We start from the raw sequence: 20,999 nt of genomic DNA on the forward strand, positions 1-20,999 counted from the left end.
AGGGGATTTTTTTTCTTTTCTTTCTTTTTTTTTTTTTAACATGTCTTGTCCAGCATCATAACAGCAGAATGGTAGTCTGGCTGCCTTTTGGTCCTGAACAAATCTGCTTTGCCAAAGGAAACTTCATAAAGTATATGAGGCTTCCCTTGATAATCTGCTATCTTCATTTTGAGTTTTGTTGAACCACATTTCGGGTATTTATTATTATTATTATTATTATTATTATTATTATTATTATTATTAATAATAATAATAATAATAATAATAATAATAATAATAATAACAATAATAAGGGGATTTATATGGTCCACATCAGAAAGAAAACAATAGAATTCAGTAAGTACAATGGCAAAAAAATGCAAAAAAAAAAAAAAAAAAAAAAGCAAAAATAAATAAATACAATTTAGTTCACTGATTTTGTTCCTCATTTTCGTCACTGTAAATTATTTACCATTCATCCTTATGTTTGTATCAGTGGTTAATCTCTCCTCAAGATGGCAGCATTTCGGTGTCCTTTCTGTAGGATCCCAGCATTGCACGAATGCTTCCAAGCTCCAGGAGACGTGACTTCATGATGAGTAGGAGCTAATACTCAAACAGCAGGCGTCATCTATAGTAGTACGACACAAATGTCACTTTTACCAGAACAGCCTGTCCTATCCCTTCTCTTGCGTGCTATGTAGACATAAAGATAATAAGTGCTTGGACAATGTAAAATGAAAATAAGTGCATGTTTATTGAACGCAGATGTCGTATTTTTAACTGAAATACAAATGTGTTGTGTTTTGGTCTCTCATTGAATGGATTTACATCGTTTTAACAGCCATTAAAACATACACAGTTGTAACTGCGTACACGTATTAAGCCTGTAGGTGCAGACAGACGCGATCGTTGTACATCAGCCTCTCTCTGTATCTATGCTCTGTATTTGTGAGCAGCAAAACAACCCTGATCCTGAATCAGCATCCCGGATTTCCCTAACACCACGTCGTAAACGGAGTCGCCACGGCCGTGACCAGAGAGGAGGGGAGGGGGAAGCACAGAGGTCTCACTCTGTCAATATTTGGGATCTTTTTTTTTTTTTTTTTATATATAAATACAATTAATCAGTGCGGGGAACTGCATGAATTTCTGCTTTTGTCAAACTCGTGACGGGTGGATTCACGATCTTTATTACTTTCTACCCAGTGTCAGGTATGAATGTAGACGCAATGTCGATGTGAAGGGGTCGTTTTTGCCAAATATATTCAACTGGATATACATTACTTGACTTCTCATTTGATATGTGGTGTTAATTATATTGTTTGTATCTAGTGGCTTTCTGTGACGAGAACCAGCTCGGTCACTATGGTAACTGCTCTCCTATAGTCGCAAAACTGCAGTAGAAGCGACGCCCACTTTCACAGACTGGAAGGCGGGGCACAGGCCGGAGTGATTCATCTTTTGAAACAGAGACGATCTCTGCGCACGGCGCCGTGTTTACAGCGAACACGGCAGACTGCAGACTGACCGAAGGAGACTGTGCATGTACCTGGACATTAATCTGTCCAACTGCGAAGCCTGTTCGGCTCTTTATCGACGGAGGACATTGGTTATCTAGTGGACGCCTCCTGACCTGGGGCAAATAGGTCAAATAACCAGTTTTCGTTGATTATGAAGGTGAATTACAGCTACCACAACAGCGCGGTGTGTGTTTGCATGATGAGCGGCTGAGGAGGAGGAGGAGGAGAAGGAGGCTGCGGTCTGAAACTAGATGTTATCCTGAATATTTCGAACCAAACGTCGTGTCGTTAAAACAAAGGGGCTGTGTACGACTCTAATATGCTACTGTGTGCTCTGGAGGGTCTTTTCCATCCCGGTTTTCAGGGGGCTGACCTGTTTTCTGCTCCCTGAGAATCCTCCAGGAGCGGGACGTTGAACGTTTTTTCCTCCAGATATGGAGTGTGAAGATGCGGATTACAGAGGAATCCCCGCCGCCTGTTTAGTCGCATTGGTCTCTCCATACGCATCGATGCGGCGTTATTTTTGGCAGGAATAAACAGAACTATGAATACATATTGTCTGGAGAGAGGAATTAATCGGTGATTTTGGAGCACCATTGGACTCCCACTAGAAACGTGAGAGAGCTATCCTGCTAGCCTGTTTGTGATAGCTATTAGCTCCATTAGCCGGCTAACAGCTAAAAAGGGTCTGGCTGGAGATTAAAAAGCTGGTTAGTGATTCTGACCAAGGTCTGACGACGTTTGGTCCTCTCGACATATTTATTTACAGGATTTGGGGGGAAATATTTATCCAGGAATGAAGTCTCGAATGGAAAGGAGACGCTTGACCTTGTTTTGGGGTCTGATGCTGGGTCTGTCGTCCTGCCTCCGGCCCGCCACCGCAGAGAGTAAGTAATGTAATGCTACTCCACACTCCTACACACGGGGAAACAATGCTTGTCCATGCTCAAATACTATTCCAATAAAGGAAGTTACTATTAGCTGTAGTGAGATCATAGCTTCTAATAAAACATATGACATTGTGTATTGTAAAACACTGTGTGAAAGGAGAACACGTTTTTGTGTCATGCTTCATTTATGTCGACATAATAGGCCTATATGGTATTATCAACAAAGAAGAAAAATTATGATAATGCAGATATTTATGTAGCTAAGTATATTCTAGAACAGGGTCGTCAAACTCATTGTAGTTCAAGGGCCACATACAGCCTCTCAAGTGGGTCAAACCAGTAAAATAATGCTATAATAACCTCGAAATATTGACAACTCCAAAAATGTTCCTTTGTTTTAGTGTGAAAAAAAGTGAAATTACATGAGGAAAATGTTTATATTTACAGACTATCTTTTCAAAATAAAATGTGAATAACATGATCAACCAGAAAAATAAGTAAAATTTTCTTCAGTCTTCTAATTTCCAACTTACAGACCACAGTGAATCCAAAAGCCACAAAACATTTAGTTACAAGCATAATATTATTGAAATTTCGCTTACTTTAAGACATTTCATGTTAATAATTAAGATTAGTCACCTTTTAAGTGAAAGGATAGTTCGTACATGTAAATATTTTCCTATTGCAGATTTACTTTTTACCGTTAAATCAAGGAGAAAATTTGGAGATATCATAATATATAGGTTATTATCCTATTATTTTACATGGTCCAACCCACCTGAGATCACATTAGCCCCTTGAACTAAAATGAGTTTCACACCCTTAATGTCAGTTTTGGCCCATAGTACGTATGTTTGATACCCCTGTTCTAGAATAATGAAGAGTTAAAATTTTTTAAATGTTATTTTGTTTGGCATATTATTGTGGCAGTTGTCAAAGCAGCTACAGTTAACTTTATATAAAACACATCCAATTCTGTTTACAATATACATACATTTCTAAAATGCAGGTAAGAAAAACAGTTAAGTGTTCTGGTAAATAAATTGCCATGACTCAGCCAACGGACAAGGTTAGTCACGTTATATATACACCAAGTTGTCCACACTGAGTCACAATGTGGTGAATCAGAATCATAAACAAGTGGAAGGTTGTTGCTGAAAGAGAAACCTATAGAATGTGAGAGTTAGTGCAGTAATGACTTTAATTGGTGTTGCCATATTATTCAATCAAAATATTGTTTTCATTTCAAAGTGGTGAAAACAACCACAGATTGTGTCATAAGCAATAAATCAAAAACTAAAATCTGCACATGCTGTTATAAGTAGCATAGAGTACAAGAAAACACAGTAACCCACGCAGTTTTTTTGTCATTGTTTTGGTTATCATAAAGAGGTTAGAACCTCTCAGAGTGGGATGGGATAGCTTGTTGTTTTACAGCCCTGGTCCATTTGGGATATCACAAGAGGGGCTCGTAAACTTGAAGCAAAAACTTTATCTTTTTTTCAATAATGTTTCTTAAGTGAGGTTATTAATGAAATAATGATAAACTAATGTTCACTGAACCTGAGTGAAATAAAACCATTATTATCATTTTAAACAGCACTCCTGAGATGATTAAAAATATGGAGCGATGAACGGTATCCAGTGGAATGCGTTATTTTACATTTTTCTGGCCTTATGCAGTCATGTTTTTTCTCCTTTCCTATACAAATCTTCAGATACCTTGACCTTGGAAATATTTTCATAACTGCTGCAGCTGTGATGATCAGATGGGTAACATCCTCCCATCACACATGGCGACCACAGGAGGGCTGAAATTATAGACCATATTTCAGGGTTTTAGGTTTCCATGAAAGTAAATTATTATTGCTTTGACAAACTTTGAGTAGTCTCACTTTGTTTAAGTGAATGGGTGACCCTTGCTCACTGCATTGAAGGTCATGTTGTACCAACTTGTAAACCTTAAATTAAATGATTTTTTTTTTTTTTAAAAAGCTGAATTTCTGTAATTTTTTTACTCTTGCCATTTGAAAAATTTCCATTTTTCCAGCTATACAGTAAACTAGGCTTCCCGATTCATCCCATTCATCATGACATATTTGGGGGGGGGGGGGGGGGAACCAGGGTCTGGGTTTTAAAATAGAACAAGCCAAAGTACATTCACAAGCAACACAGACCAAGTTCTGTTGATTGGAAAGAGTGAGGAGCTTGTGAACTGTGTGTTATTGGGTTTACTGTTAGCCCCAGTGGTTACACGACAAACCTGGGAGCAGCAGAGAAGTTCTCCCATCGAAATCCTACATTTATTCTCACTCTTGTGTGGAGCTGTGTAAAGGTTCTTTGTATGGCTAAACTCTGAGCATTCCTGCTGGTTTACTGTATCATTTGGGACTAAAGTGCAGCTTGCAGGTTTGGGTTAACCAGGTTCAGCTCTGTTCCTGCAGAGATAGCTTTTCAAACAAACCAAACACGTTAAGCTGTCAAGAATCATCTTTTGCTAAGGCTGCTCAGCGTATTTCTTCCCACCTTGCTTCTCATGTGGAAAAGTATTTATGAAAACGTTCCCCCCTCGGGCAGTCTGTCACTAACAGGATGGAAATGAGGAGTAAACAGACTTGCTGCAGTCTAGTAGAGGTGAATGAAGCACCAACTCAGAGGGTGTATTGCTTCCTATTTCTTGTCTTATGGAGCTTTTACAGGATTTCCTATGATTGTCTGTGGACGTTGTAGGTGCTTCAGCCAGCTGGGGAAAGGTTATCAAAAGTAAATATGTGATCTGGAGCTTCATCAAAGCTGCAGAGATAGGCTTGTGTACTCAGCTGTTTAAAATGTGTCAGTGTTGAAGAGAGGGAGGGAACGTTATTAAGCTGCTACACCTGCTATTGGTATTTTCACTCCACTACTGCAAAAGATGTAAATTTTAATCAGAAACTTGTGTTTATTATTTTCATGAGCATGGTGGGGAGCAGTTCCCATGAAAGATGGCTATGCTGGCATTGCAGTGAGGCCACAGAGGGTAAAGCGTTCAGGCTGTGATGATGTAACATCAGCCAGTGTGTCTCTTTACAAGCCCGGGTGTTGGGATTGTATTAACAGGTATGCAGTGCACTGAGGCTGCTGACAGTATGCACTGACAAGTAGATTACATAGAAAGACATAACCATCATACAAGCACACTGCCTGCCTTAAATCACACCAAAGGCATTTTATAATGGCACACCAAAGGGTCTGATGTCCTCTCCAGAGAAGACTTAAACTCTCAGCAGTTTCAGTTGAAAAGTCTGCTGTTCTTAATCATCTACTTCATATTAGAATAAAATGATCTACAATTAAAATGCCAAATGCACTTTGCATACTGTATTTTACACATTTTATTGCACTACAAAGTAAACTACAGACCACTAGCCGCAGTTTCAGTGGGTTGATATCCCGAACCAAAATTAAGGAAACTTAAGGTTCTTTCCAAATATGCTTCGAAGTACATTTTGTTGTTATTTTAGAGATAAGAAATGGAACAGTCCTAACAGAATGCCTGAAATGTCTTTTTCTGCTCTTTATTTGTTTTGCCTAATCTTAACATTTGTACGCATAATTCCATACAGGATCAGTGAGTGTATGAGTTGAAGTCAAGCAGACAGAGGCTGCATTAAAATGACAAAAAATTGGGAAAGATTAAGAAATACAAATAAAAAAAAGAGTGTGCTATTAAGAGATATTTAACTTTACATATTTCATTGTAGATGTTAAGAACATAGCATATTTCATGTTTTGTATGCTCCACTTCAAGTCTTTAAATGTACAGCTGTGCAGGGTCTTTTGTTTTTTTGTGTGTTTCAAGACTGGCCCTAAATCCTCTACTAAGGACAAGTTAGGACTGCTGGCAGCCAGACCAGCACCCACAGACTTTTCTTTAGACATGCCTTTGTAAGGTGTGCAGAACTTGGTTTTGCATTGTGATGTTGCAATACAGATGGGTGTCTGTGGAAAAGTCATCTTAAAGGCAGCAAGTGATGCATCATAGAAATGCAAATGCCAAAAACACTGACACAACCCCAGACCTCGACAGACCATGGGTTCTGGACTGCAGTCTGGATGTTCTTCTTTTTCTTCAGTCTGGTGCACACAGTGTTCAGTTTTTAAAAAAAAAAAAAAAAAGAGCTGGAATACTGATGTGTCTGATCACCACCCATGTTTTCACTGTGTGATTACCCTTCCTAGATGCCTGCTAGCATTTAGCATTAGCTTACCCATGACCCTTTGTAGATGGCTCTGACCCCTCAAACTTCTGTGTCCCCACCATTTAAAAACTAATTTTGAAATGCTTCTGAAAAATATAATTGTTGCAGTTAGTCAAAGTTTTCCTCAGACTGTCAAAATCAAACATTAGTTTTGTTTTTGTAGTTCATCTGTCAGACATAGATCCTTTCCAGTGTTGTGATATACGTTCTTATTTTGCATCATCAAACTGTGCTCAAGGTTTGGAAATGTTTCCATTGCCAGTGGAAAGAGTTAGAGTGTACTTGTTAAAATTAAACTTTGGCCCACCACAGTGGTGTGTTTGCTGAAATGTCACATATGTTTGGGGAACCACAGATTAGTTATGAGCAGAGCTGTCTGTAATACATAATATTTTGCCCAGTGATATTTTCTCATCTTGCTCACATTCCACATCAGTACAGGAAGTAATACTAGTTTAAACATTGATTTGAGTAATGCGTAAAAGTGTACAGATTTGGAAATGATTATTGGAAAACACAGTGAGTAATGGAGTAGCAGTGGCAGGAAAAGCCATCATTTGTCGGAAATGTGACATGTAAATTCGTTAAGATTTTGTGTGTACAGATAGCCTATGTGGCAAAAGTCTGGCAAAGACAAATACAGTATATTTTGTGTCTGAAATAATGAGTTTCATAACAAGCAGCATAAATTAGACACTGGTAGACATTGGGTAAAAAAAATTACTTTGTTTGCAACTTTGTCTCTACCTCTTTTACAACCTTTTGTTATATTTGGCAACACAAATTTCATGGAAGTTAAAAATTTGTGTAAACATTTATCAAATGCTAAGTGTGATTAAAATTATGTTCCTTACCAGTAAAACATGTTAAAAAAACGTTATTAATTTTGTTTTGGCCTTTCATCCACCCACTTGGTGTGGTCAACCCTTTCAGGATTATTAGGAGACAAAACCATTTCATATCAATGGTACAGTGTATAGTGTAAGGGGCATGCCAACCAAATATTTTCCACCATTGACTGATATCTATCTATATGTCTGTCTGTAGCCACTTTTACACCAAGATCCTGGTAAAAAGGTGAGATGGTGATCCCACCTTTTTTCCACCTTTGATCGATTTCCACAGCCAAGCCAAAGGAGTAACAGAGGTGAGACAGGCTGGACTTTTACAGTGGACCTGTGCTCCAGAATCAAAGGGGCAGTGACACAGCACAGCATATAGTGTGACGTATCACTTAAGTGTAGGAAATACCCCGAGCATAGCAGTGTTGCTAACTTCTCCAGAGTCTTTCACCATTCCACAAATGTTAGCATGGATAGAGTCCTCCGCCAAAAGTGACAACAGCTTGCGGATCTCGGCATCTCCCCAGTTCAACATCTTAATGGTGTTGTTGCTTGTTTACTGTACACAGCCCACGCTCATTTTTAAATCCCCCTGGTGCAGGAGAGACAGCGGGCACATATGAAGGCACTGGCATGGATTCTGCAGCAGCCGCCCTGGGTGCCACAGCTTCATGCCACAAGTGAAAATGGCACATAGCTGCAGCACCCCTGGCACGAAGTCGCGGTGGCACCAGTGGCGCGAAGCCGCGGCACACGGGATGGCTGCCGCAGAATCCATGCCATTGCCTTTATATACGCCCACTGTCTCTCCGGTGCGCGGGTCGCCATCATCAAAATGTCACACCTTTATTGCGGAACAAGAGGTGTTCCTTTTGCATAGCATTCCTGAATCATGATTCCACCTTTATCACGACTTTGTTACTACCTCCAGAGGCATTACAAAGCCACGATAAAGGTGGGACCAAATGATCCCACCATTTTGTTTACACAGACGTTGTTCTGGAATAAAGGCGAAATATTCCTGTAACTGAAGTGCTGTATAATAGGGGCTTATCTAGCTAGCTGTTTATATTTTATACAATGATAGTGTAGCACACGTTTAATTCACACGTTTAATTCATTCTATAATGCATATCCTACATGGTGAGTCCGTTAATGCAGGTCACAAAGCAACAAGGCCCTGCATGCTGGGGCAGGACCTCGACGTGTCTGTGATCAACTGGCTGGGTTGTCTGATAGAAGCTGCACCTGTGTTGGTACAGAAAGAGTTTATGCTGTTGGATTTCCTCCAGGTGACGCAGTTGCAAGCAAATGCCATATTCAGAGAGTGTCGCAAACTTCTGTTCACTTCTCTGGAGAAATGTCACTTGACTTTCAAACTCTGGCTGAAGTGATGTGAAGGGGGAAAAAAATCAGTCGCCTGCTTTGAGTTGTGCTGACATGAAAAGTGAATGCATATGCTTAGCATCTCTGTTCATCTTTTCTTCCCATGCCCTTGTAGGTGCACAGTCTGTTAATTTATTCTGTGTATTAATTATTTTTCTTTCTTAGCACACCGTTTTTGAAAATTTGTTGGTGTTAAGTATACCTTGAATTGTAATGATACATTTATTAGAGAATTTTTACAACTCTGTCCATCAAAATGACAGACAGTGAGAAAGTCTAATGTAACCTCTGGTGCAGCGCACTATCTCTGGATAATGAATCTATGGAATAACCCTCTGGCATAGCAAGAAATTGTGAGCAGCACACTACATTTGCTTCAGCTTTTTTCTAGATAGTGCAGTGGTTCCTTCATTGGGACACTAATTTTAAAAACAGCATTTCTCTATAGCCTATATACCTGCAGCACGGGCCTTAATATTTAATTTTAAAGTTTTGAGTAGGGAAATGGCTTGTTTGTTGAGAATACATCTGCTCCCCTTTTTGGCATCACAGTTTTACAGTTAAACTTTATAGGCCAGGATTAAAGTGGTAGTAGTGTGACAACCTGTTAGCTAGTTGGTGTGAGTTTTCCATGACTCACTACCCTCCAGCTTTTGAAGTCTAAATCCTCCTCACAGTCATGTGTGATAATGGCATCCATGTTTCTGTGGGTGCTGCTGGGGCTTCGGGCTAAGTATTGTTTAGAACACAGCATGCAGGTGGGAGTAAGACTTAGACAGGCAAACACTCCACCTATCAATCCCTAGTCATTGTACCTAAACAAACACTTTGTGATTAGTCAAAGGCCACACAGAATCCAGAGAAGTGCCTTTTTCATCCTTTGAGGATGATTTGGCAAATGATATTTTAGATGCTTCTGACTGTCTCTGAGTAAACTAGAAGGGTAGTTATTAGATCACATACCTTTGCCGTGGTATGTGAAATTGTGAAATATTAGAAAAATGTGAAACATTTCAAGTTCTTCAGCTTTAATGGGTTGGCCTATGCCCTACCCTTCCACCAACTTTCAGGAGAAGTCACCCAATAGTTTCTGCATACTCCTACAGACAAACAATACTGAAAACATAACCTCTTTGGCAGAGATAATAACACATTTGCTTCTCAAGTTACAGATTTGATACTGGGAATTACAGTGCCTGAATTATAATTTGTCTTACCAAAGCTGTGAATGTCCTTTGTCTGCGTTCTTTTGGGCAAGAGCCCAGACATGCCATTTCTGTTTTAGACAATTCTTTAATACCCCAGGGGTTTATATGGTGGAGCAGGAATAAGGGGCTGATCAGGTAACATCTGGTTGAAACCTGTGTTTTCAGTGTTGTGAAGGTGGTTCACTTTCATCATGGTAATTTATACTGCAGACACCTAAACTGCTCCAGAGCAGGTCATGTTTGTGATAACAGATCAGCACATTTAAAAACACCCCCAACTGACCAGTCCATTCTGTAGAAGATCTGTGGATCCTCCTGGAGGAGGATCTCTTGGGAAAGCCAGACTTACACAGACTGTCTAAATCCCTTGGCTATCTTTTCTTTGGCAAATTAATGTATAATCCTTGAACAGAGACTGATTACAGCACTGATGACTTGGAATTGCTCACCTTATAATATTCAATAAGCTCTCCACTTTGACTTTTGTTTTCCTGTATGTCGTCTTCACTTAGTTCTAAAACCATCTAATACAGCTTTAATGCTGACATTGTCATGCATCTTTTAAAAATACATTTAGGCAACAAACTAATATAACAAAATATATAATTACAAAAATATTGTGAGGCTTATGGTACTTTAGCCTGAATGATACCTTTATGATATAGGACATGACATTTTGGGTGCAGCAGCAGTGCTGCAAAATGAATTTGTGATTTATTTGATCCTTTATTTTACAAGTTATCACATCTGCTGTATTTGATCAACTGACACTGTGGACATGTTTAATAGATGGAGTTTCTTGTAGTGGAAGGGTTTCCAGGCCTTTGATTTTATGAAAGGTTAATAAAAGCAGACAATGAACCACACACTGATGATACAGGGTGGACAGAAGATCACAGATAGCCTGAAGGCAGACCAATGTAAACTTTATTGGATTGTTAACTTAAGCCTGAATAGAATCTGACTCAGGTGTTTACTTTGTCACACCATGTTACGTTGGCTTTGAAGATGAGAATTGCATGGCAAACATGTTATGTCAACAATGTCACGGTTCAACTGTACTGTCAATATTTTAAAAATGTACTGGTTAAACATCTCAATGAGTAGCTCTATTATATGAATGGAGTATGTTGTTTGTGCAATATTGTTACACAGCTAGTTATTGCAGAAAGATTGTACATAAATTATCAAAATGTTGAACTCATTTGTAATAATATCTTCTTACATGTTGGTTTTGGTCCTTTGCTTTTAAACAAGGGAGTCAGTGGGATTTTTAGCTATAGTTAGAAATATTATTGTAATAAAGAAACTATTATGATCCCAGCGGAGGAAGAATCCTACATAGCAATTATCACAAAAAGTGAAATAGCATAGAAATACTTTATAATGAATCTGTCTCTTTTTGTTACGTTTACTCATTTAGCCCATTTTGTCTCCCTTTGCAGTATGTGGCCCTGGCATTGACATTGGGAATGACATCAGTGAATTCAAGAGTTTGGAAAACTGTACGGTGGTAGAGGGATACTTACAGATCCTCCTCATCGGTGACAAAAACAACAACAATATCAACCAGGAAGTCTTCCGCTCCCTCAGCTTCCCCAAGCTCACTATGATCACCGACTATCTGCTGCTATTCCGTGTGTCTGGCCTGGACAGCCTGAGCACACTCTTCCCTAACCTCACTGTCATCCGTGGACGTAACCTCTTTTATAACTACGCCCTGGTAATATTTGAGATGACCAGCCTGAAAGACATTGGCCTGTACAACCTGAGGAACATCACCCGTGGTGCCATCCGGATAGAGAAGAACCCTGAGCTCTGCTACCTGGACTCCATAGACTGGTCCCTCATCATGGATGCAGAGGTTAACAATTTCATTGCCGGCAACAAGCAGTCCAAGGAGTGCAGCGATGTTTGTCCCGGCATCATGGAGAACCAGCCTCAGTGCAAAAAGGACGTCTTCAACAACAACTACCAGTACCGCTGCTGGAATTCCAATCACTGCCAGAAAGGTAAGCTCACTGTCACATATGATAGCTCATCATGGATTTGAATTGCAGATAGATCATGCAGACAGTCTAGCCTTTGGCCTGTTTTGTGTAGATGTATACTTGGAAGTGTAATGAAGGGCTCCGTGCCTACAGCTGTAGCATACTACCTGTTGCTTTAACTGCTTTAACTGTTGTGTTTGGGCTAGAAGCGAGCGGAAAGGTGGCGGGATGTTGTTATGCATGGCTGAGTTTTCTGCAAATCTTTCTGTGATGTGAGGACACTAAAACAAAATCATAGAATGGTGAAAACAATCCTCCCATGCCTAATCAAACTACATTACATGAGTAAATATTTAATTAAACTACTACAAGAGAGAAAAGATGCACCCTTTAGTATTGTGTTTTTGACTGCAGTGTTTTTAGACGACTTGTTTTGCTGGTGCATTTTAGACGATGTGTTTTGGCTGACTGAGCGTGTGCGTCTGGCTGAATTGTTTCCCTGGTGACTGGCGCCTTGCTGCAGACTCAGCATGTTGATGTTTTCAGTCTTGTGACATGGCACTGTCGCAGGACTGGCCTGGATCGCATGCATGTACAGACACACATTACATACACATCGTTGTGGAACACACTCTAAGCATAGACAGAGATGCAGGCATGCACACACATAAACAAGACAAATTACAGAGATGCAAATATGTCTGACACACGATATCTCACACCTGCCTTGTGGTTTGTTAGAGTGGCAGAGTGTGGGCATACTGGAAAAGAAATGAGGAGGTGGAATTAGTTGGCAGAAGACATGTTGGTTAGATGGTGGTGTTGGATGTTCCAGGGGGTGTCAGGTGGAGGAGCTGAACTCTGCACTGTTTATCATTGTTCCTGTTAGTAGAAAAACCTTGCAAGGAGTCCACAATAAAATCTCACCAATAAAACCTAGACCTCACCAATAAAGTCTTGTTGCTCCTCATTGCCTGTGTTTTTGCCAGTAGGCATTAGATTCGCCTGGCCCATGGCCTTGTTAGTCCACCACATAAAAACTATCTAAGGTTGTGTCTTCATATGCGTCCCTGTCGCCTTTGCCCTACCACAAGTCACAGCTGTGTCACTTAGACAATAAAGTCCTTGAACCATCTGTAAATTACATTAAAATGTCTGTTAGGGATGTCTAGCCCTGCCACCAGTCCCACACAGTCCTTCATTGACTGTTCTACAGGTCTGATGTCACACAGCTGTGATATCCATTCTGTTGGTGCAACTTTTGACCTTTTGCACATATGATTTGACAATAGCACTGTTTCGTCTGAGAAGCAACATCCTTTCTGTCTGCCAACTCCACTCTGTTGAGACAAGGCTAGAATTTGTTTTTTTTTCTTCCATAGACAATAGGGTGGCTTTGAAGGACAGGAAATAGATTTGGATATTATCTTTAAACAGTCTACAAGTAAGTCTAAATGCCTATGTTGTACTACTTCTATTACCAGTGCTTCTATGATAGCTGCTGCTATTAATTTTACTATTATTACTGTCCTAACTACTAGACAAACTGCTATGTGTATTGCTATTGTTCCAACAAAACTACACTTACTAGTAATGCTGTTTCTACCACTGTGCCTGAAAGCAACTCCTAGAACCACTGCTGGGGCCATTCATTTTGTTTGCTGCTGAGGGATTTCAGGGCCCACACACAAACACACACTGACCTCTGCTCCACCATTGTCTTGACTAACTGGTGCCAGCATGGTTGAAGTGGTGTTTGTGAAAGGCCTTTTTTTATTGAAACAAGTGTCTATTATTGAGAGTGGGAAGGAATACTATAAGGCTGCAACTAATGACAATATTAATAATTAATTAATCTGTACATTATTTTAATAACTAATCGATTCATCAGATAAACACAAAAGACTCAATTCTCAAAGACTGGTATTTAAGACAAAGCAAGATAGCATGTTGACAAGTCACTAATGATTACATCCCCACAATGGCTTCTGGTATAGTTAGCAAGCACTAGCCTGCTACCTAGTCTTATGATAGCTAGAGACTAGCAAGCTATAGTCTTCAACCAGCTCCGGTTGGTAATGTTAGTCTGGTGTCCTGATAAACAAAGATGGATGAAAACATTATACTTACAACGACAGTGTCTAACAAGCTAGTGGGCTAAAGTAATTACAACATGTAGGTTTTCTTAAGCTAGGTGTATGTTCCCAATGGCCACAACGGCCCCATTTGCCCGAAACATAGAGTGCCGTGGGATTTTTGCCATTTTTTTCTCCATATTCAAGTTTTGTTACATTAACAGCGCACTATGTTTTGGGCAAATGGGACTGCTGTGGCCACCGGGAACATAATGTAAAGCTTAAAAATCTGGGCCGGCATCCGAAGCCTCAGCCATGCTGCTCTGTGTTTTCCTCTGTTACATTATGCAGCATGTGGGCATGCCTCAATGCTAATGTGCTCAAGACCCAATGAATCGACTGCCAAATTTGTTGCCAACTCTTTTAAGAATCGATTTGGATCGATTTAATTGATTCGCTGATGCAGCACTAGAGTCCTACAAGACAGGATGGTTACTAGATGGTCAACTTGTATTTGAAGTAGCATCTTTTGTTTCTAAAAGTTATAGACATCCTTAATTATTCACAGAATTATTACCCTTCTTTCAAATATGGAAGAGCTCAGGTGTTTTTCTCCTGTGTTACTCATTAATCTTTTGTTTAAATAACATATTTATTCACATTTCTCTCCTTTGTCTTCCTGTAAATACTGCCATTTTTGAGTATATAACATTGGTTGTACTACAAGGTGTGTGTTTGGATTTCAACTGCAAATTTTTTTATTTACATTTTTTAGAGATTGTGCTTGACATCTGATAATATTTATTTAATTTTTATACTTAGCCCTCTAATGTGTCACTAGGGATTAAGAAGGTTAACAGTCCTAGCTCAGTAACTTTCCACTGTTGTGTATATTCACTCTGTATTTGATAAGCTGTGGCCCTTTTTGACCAGTCCAGCCACGTGTCATTGGCTATCACTGATTTGATTTAAAAGCCTGATTGAAATATGTCACATGGCTGTAGATTTAGAAAAGTTTACAAACATTCAATTTCTGTTTGAGTACGTCTTGTAGATTTTAAGCTCCAGATGGTTGATTACACTCGCAAAGTGGTTGTGGTTACTAGTGTTGTCAAAAAAAAAAAAAGCATTTATTTCAGTATATCTATTCTAAATATTACAGTACTCATTGTCTGCAGTATTGATGCACTATCACCAGCTGTGCATTCTTCCCAACTCATTTCTTTAACAGCAAGTTGGTTTTGCTTGATAAAACAGCATGACTAGTGCCTCTGGTTGCGGATGGATCCCATCTTTAATGAGATGACACAAAACTGAAACCAGAGCAAATGAGAAGATGACAGTGTCATGAGTCAGTGACAGGAGCTGGTGCAATGTGGGTACTGTAGAAGTGTGTCACTACCAAATCCATTCTGGGAGCCCAATGTGTTTCTATGCATGAGCCAAAATATTACTTCCTGACATTCACATTTCAAAGTAATTTATGTCTGCTTCTGTGACAGAGATCTTTAGTTTTAATAGTCATAAAAATAAGTTACTTTAAAAATTAAAAGAGCCAGGGCTTTTTAGAAAACATTTGTAGCTGGATGATGATGATGATGATGAGTACTATGAAACAATGCAGATGACAGGAAGTAGTATTTTGACATATGCGTCGAACATATTGGGTTTCCAGAATGCATTAGGTAAATGCAGTGTGTCCAACTTGCTTTTTGCGCTGTTGCTAACAAAACGCTGACCTCTAAGATTCAAAGAGGCCAGTCACAGTCCTCATTTCAACAATAGTGAAGCATTAAATAAGACTTCCAGTAAGCTGTTGTTGATAAGTAGGTTGTCCTATTGTTGGCCCAACACACATTTATAATTGTCAAAGCCAAACAAATCCCCTGCAGAGCTAGCGGGTCTGAGGAACCAGGCAGCAGAGCTTCAGTTGAGAAGGAAACACTTTGGCTATGGTCAGATGTAAATTAATATAAGATGTACTATTAACTTTTTTTTTTTTTTTTTTTTTTTGACATGAGTTACTTTGATGTTATATTTTTATTTTTCAAAGTATTGAATCAAAGTTAAAAGTTGCCATATTGTTACACTGTAAATTTTGTAGAATAAACAGGATATTTAATTTCCATTGGTGAGGAAATTTGTTCAGCTCAACAAAGAGAAATGGCAACAAATAAACACAAGCAACAACCAAAAACAGACAAATAATACTAGGGGTGTGCAATATGACAATATTTGATCATGAAGGATTAACTCTCCCACTGTTGTGCAGCTCAAACCCCCCCCCCCCACACACACACACACACACACACACACTTGAACCGGGCCTGCGCATACCCACCCCCCGCAAATGTGTTTTTTGGGGGCCGGCAGGTGTGAAATGATGAGGTGAGTCCCCCACATACAGGTCCGTCATGTTACTCTTAGAACAATGTACAGCAACACTACAAAACTGTTCAATCAGCTGAAGAGACAGCATCCCAAACAATATGAAAGTCAAACTGAACTAGAAGACCAGCCACACCGCAGCCAGAGGCAACAGGTAGAGTTGAACAAAAGCAAACCACTTTGACACAAGCATTTAGTAAAGACACTCTTTATGAGAAGAGTAGCAAGTACGTTCCACATTGATCCTTTATTGGAGTGCCTGGATTATTCTTCTTTTCATTTTGACGTCTTCCTCCATCCAATAGTACCCAGTACACTGATTGCCAGTTGAAAAACCAGAGCTATCAGCCACCTGTTCTGTAAGCCTGGAGTATTATTTGAAACGGGCATTTCTTCATTGATATTTTGTTCCATGTTTTATTTTTTTTACTTTTCATGTTTATTGAAAGCTACCTCAAAAACCAAGTGCAATTTAGTTTTTATGTTGCAAGAGTGCACTTAATCAGTGTTGTTTACATTTTTGTATGTTTATGTTCTTGGCACATGTTAGCAAAATTGTACAAACTATTTAATTTAAAAATGTTCTGGAAGGTTCTTTGGGCTAAATTAATTTTTTTCTTTTAGGGCTATGTTGTACATAGGGAAATTGTTTGGTTGCACTGTTCAGAAACTTGCAAATTAGTCTCAAAGATCAATGTAAAGAATTGTGATAAAATCGAGATCGGGATTTTATTTTTTAAAAATCGTGATATGATAGTCTTGCCATATCGCCCACCCCTAAATAATACATTTTTCATCATGCATTAAAGCAGTTCATATCATTTTCTGTGGCTTATAGTTGTATGTAGGCTCCTACAGCGCTGCTCTTACCTACAGTGTAGGTTTTGATTTATATTTGTGTATCCAATTAGGCTACCTCCCACTTCACATTCGCTGGTATAATACCATCAGGCTGCCAGTTACTGTTCCTGCAGTTTCTGCTTTCATTGTACAGTACTGTAAGAATATAGGCTAAAACATTCATAGAAAGGAGGTTACATCTGATAACATTATTTCCTCTTCTTGTGTTAAAATAACGTTACAATTGCTCTGTGTTCCTTTGTTCATAAAGGTGAAAATCAGAGTAAAGGTCTGCTGTGTGCTGATTTTTACATGTGACTGAAAAAATGTGTGTTTCAGCAGCAATTTCCATTTTTCACATGAGAAATGTGAAGCTCAGTGTATAGATACATTTCAGAGGTTTTTTTTCTGTACTATAACCCCTATGTCAAAGCACCTGACGCAAAAATATAAACTTGGCTCCCGTCTCAGCAGTCAAGTTGTTGAGTTGACAGGAGTTTGTACACTTTGTTTCAGTGTATCCTGTACCTCATCATCTAACTAGAGACAGATGAACCACTTTTAGACTAAATCAGTGTGTTTGTTTTCAGCTGGCTTTTTTATGTTCAAGAGTATTATATATTTTGTTAAGTAGACTAAATATAGCAGATGTTGAGAATGGCTGTGAAGATGCATAAGCAGTCTGCTGGGCTCCAGAGGGAGTGTGTCAGCCAGGGCAAATGGGCTATCAGTGGTCGATGCTTTGAAACAGAATTGATCCCAAACAACACAAGCACTACTGCTCTCACTGCAGAGACTGCATTGTTGTGCAATTTATTAGGTGGTTTATTGGAGAAGTCTGGTGGTAGTAAAGGCAGGTTCATTAAAGTGAGGAAGGCCGATAGCTGCTGCAGTTGACCAAACACTGTTCCTTCTCTCATGTTGTTGTCTGGCAGCTCCAGTGCCTGCAGATCAGAGTTAGTGTGCTTCACAGAATTGTGTGTTAGTGGCATATACCAATAAACAAAAAAATGCGGTGCAGATGTAGGCAGAGTTGTTTGTTTGGTTGTTTGCACCAGTGAAGACAGTGACCTCCTTGTGGATGGCAGCAGAGAGCTGTATTATTATTGTTATTGGTGTATTCTGGTAACACCTGTGTATCAAGCTTCAGTAATCTTATCTGTGATCTTTTGTCTGAATGTGTGCCTTGCTCACAGGCCTTCTGCTGTGTTGGCATGAGAGTCAACTTGGTACTCTACGCCATGGTTTCTCAACCTTTTTTAAACCAAGCCCCACTAATGGCATCATCAGGCTAGTAATACCAATTCAAACTTTGTGTATGTGTGTGTGTGTGGGGGTGTACCTCTACAAGTGACGCGACGTACATGGAGGATGTGTCGAGAAAGTGATAGTGAGCTCCCCTCACCTTATCATTGACTATCTACAGTATGTGCCGAGTGATTTATAATGCTGTGATGTACAACAGTAGTCATTAACGCACCCGCACGTACACACGACGATGTCACTCACAACCCCCCCCCCCCGTGTGCTCGCGCCCCCCAGGAGACTGCCCCCCTGCTCTAAGGCATTCATCAGATCAGTAAATAACAAGAATAAATGTACCAGTGCTCTTTTCACTGGGATTAATATAGAGCACATGCTTTCAGTCTGAACTCATTCATAAAATGGTTCCTCTCTGGGAAAGTGGAGTGTTTTTATATACTGTGGTGGGGGTTACATTCTCTCATGTTTACTTCCCTCATTTGTTTTTTTGGATTCTGCTTCGAGTGTTTTGTCTCGTTCATAAGTCATAGGCTTCCACAGAAGAGCCATGTCCGTGCATGCTGAGAAGCAAACAAACTGTCTCACCCCGTCTCCCTCTCCAACACACAAACCCACATACGCTCACACACTGAACAGCATGGGGGATGTTTTTCCGGTGCTTTGTATGGTCTGAGGAGATGAAAGCACATCATTAAAGTACAAAGTAGGTCTTCTGGGATTTACAGGAAGAATTTTTTTTTTGTCTTTTGTTAACCCCTGGCTGAAGGGATTACACATTAAACCAGACTGTCTCTCAGCCTGCCACCAGATTAATTTGCCTTCTTTGACATGTGTTTACTCGTTCATATTTATAGTCATTTAGCTGACATATTACCCTGATTACACAATGGACCTCAAGCTTTAATGTTTTTTTTTTCTCCTACAAGTTGTTTGAAAGCAAAATGAAAAGTACGGCAATATTTCATAAGCGAAACACTACTGAAAATGACAACATACAAGGGATGTGGATTTCAGAAGAACCAAGCTTACCAGACTTATAAAGCTCACTCCCTGTAGGCTAGTGATTGGAGGTTAGGCTACATTAGCTACTACAAGCATAACATACACTGCAGTCAGTTTGAATCCTGGGTCAAGTCGGTGCCAAGTATTCACAGCCTTTTGATTATTTTTTGCTGTCTTATGTGAGAACAGAAGAAAAAAGGTGCAATGCACACAGGTCACATAATAGCTGTGGGTGCAGGATTTGGATTTTTCTGACATTGTTGATTTCTGGTGGTAGTATTCAATCATAGTAGTCATTATTTCAAACTTAACATTTTTTACCGATTGTTGTCTGTGAGTGTCATTATCAACTGGCTTTAGGTCTATCAACAAGTGTTTTTGGACGTAAAATTAATAACTCAGATTTTGTGATTACAGTGTGTTTTCGTGTGGTACTGTGAGATTTGAGCAAAAACGCACATTAAAATGTCGTAATGCTGTGTTATAGAGATTGTGCTCTGTAGTGTGTTGCCTGTGTAAGCTATCAGCTGTGTATCTTGGGAAAACTCACAGTGAATAGGCTCGCTCCTCTCACTTCTGTTTTGTGGTTGGTTTTGCATATTACAGTGCCATTGTTAAATTTCCCAAGATGTTATTAACTTGTTTATGGATAGAGATAATTTTTTTAAGGCTGTTGATAGTTGGAAACAGGAAAAAAAAACCTGTAACTTTCTAAATGCATAAATGTGTGAAGCATTACATTTAATCAAAACATTATCTGAGGGTAAATATCAAACTACCTATAAAAACCCCCCCAAGCATTTATTTATGTTTTTCAAGTTATACATTTTTTTCTCGAAGTTAATAATGCCCTATTACTGCATAGAACACATGCACATTTGACAAGTTAACAGGATGTTCCATGTCAAACTGAGATGCACAGTACAGCAGCACTAGACTGTAGTCACATAAAGTACAGGTAGTACCACTTGCGGTTTGGAACAAGTTGGTGACAGTGTTTTGATCAGGGTCACAGTCAGGGCATTCTAGCTCTTGTGTTATCCAGACAGTGTCAGAAGTATGACACAGTGCTTAGGGCTAAGGAAGGCCTGGGACTGCCGGCTCCCGCTGATGTCTGTCTAATCTCTGCTATGATTAGCTACATACCATAATCTACTGAGTACAGACACCCTCTCTGTCCCTGTATACATGCTGGGCGAGCAGTCAATCAGAACTCCTGGCCTCAAATTGAACAGTATGCCTCCTTAAAGGACCATAATAACTATTTTCCTATTGGTGTATAGTCAACCTAACTGAACAATGTCCCACCACTATGTCTCCACAGTAGTTCAGAACAGATAAACCAAACACTGGCGATAAAGAGGGTATTTTGCT

General features: G+C 39.5%; 1 protein-coding gene across 1 annotated transcript in view; it reads left to right on the plus strand.

Annotated features, from left to right (window-relative positions):
• Positions 1–1,480: 1,480 nt before the first annotated feature.
• The window catches only part of LOC115439086 (insulin-like growth factor 1 receptor), a 47,247-nt gene continuing 27,728 nt past the window's right edge, over positions 1,481–20,999 (plus strand). The window contains 2 exon segments of the mRNA XM_030162984.1: positions 1,481–2,389; positions 11,512–12,078. Coding sequence (XP_030018844.1) covers positions 2,299–2,389; positions 11,512–12,078 — 658 coding nt within the window. The 5' untranslated portion in view covers positions 1,481–2,298.

This window comes from Sphaeramia orbicularis, chromosome 3, assembly GCF_902148855.1.
Source record: "Sphaeramia orbicularis chromosome 3, fSphaOr1.1, whole genome shotgun sequence".
Classification (NCBI taxonomy): domain Eukaryota; kingdom Metazoa; phylum Chordata; class Actinopteri; order Kurtiformes; family Apogonidae; genus Sphaeramia; species Sphaeramia orbicularis.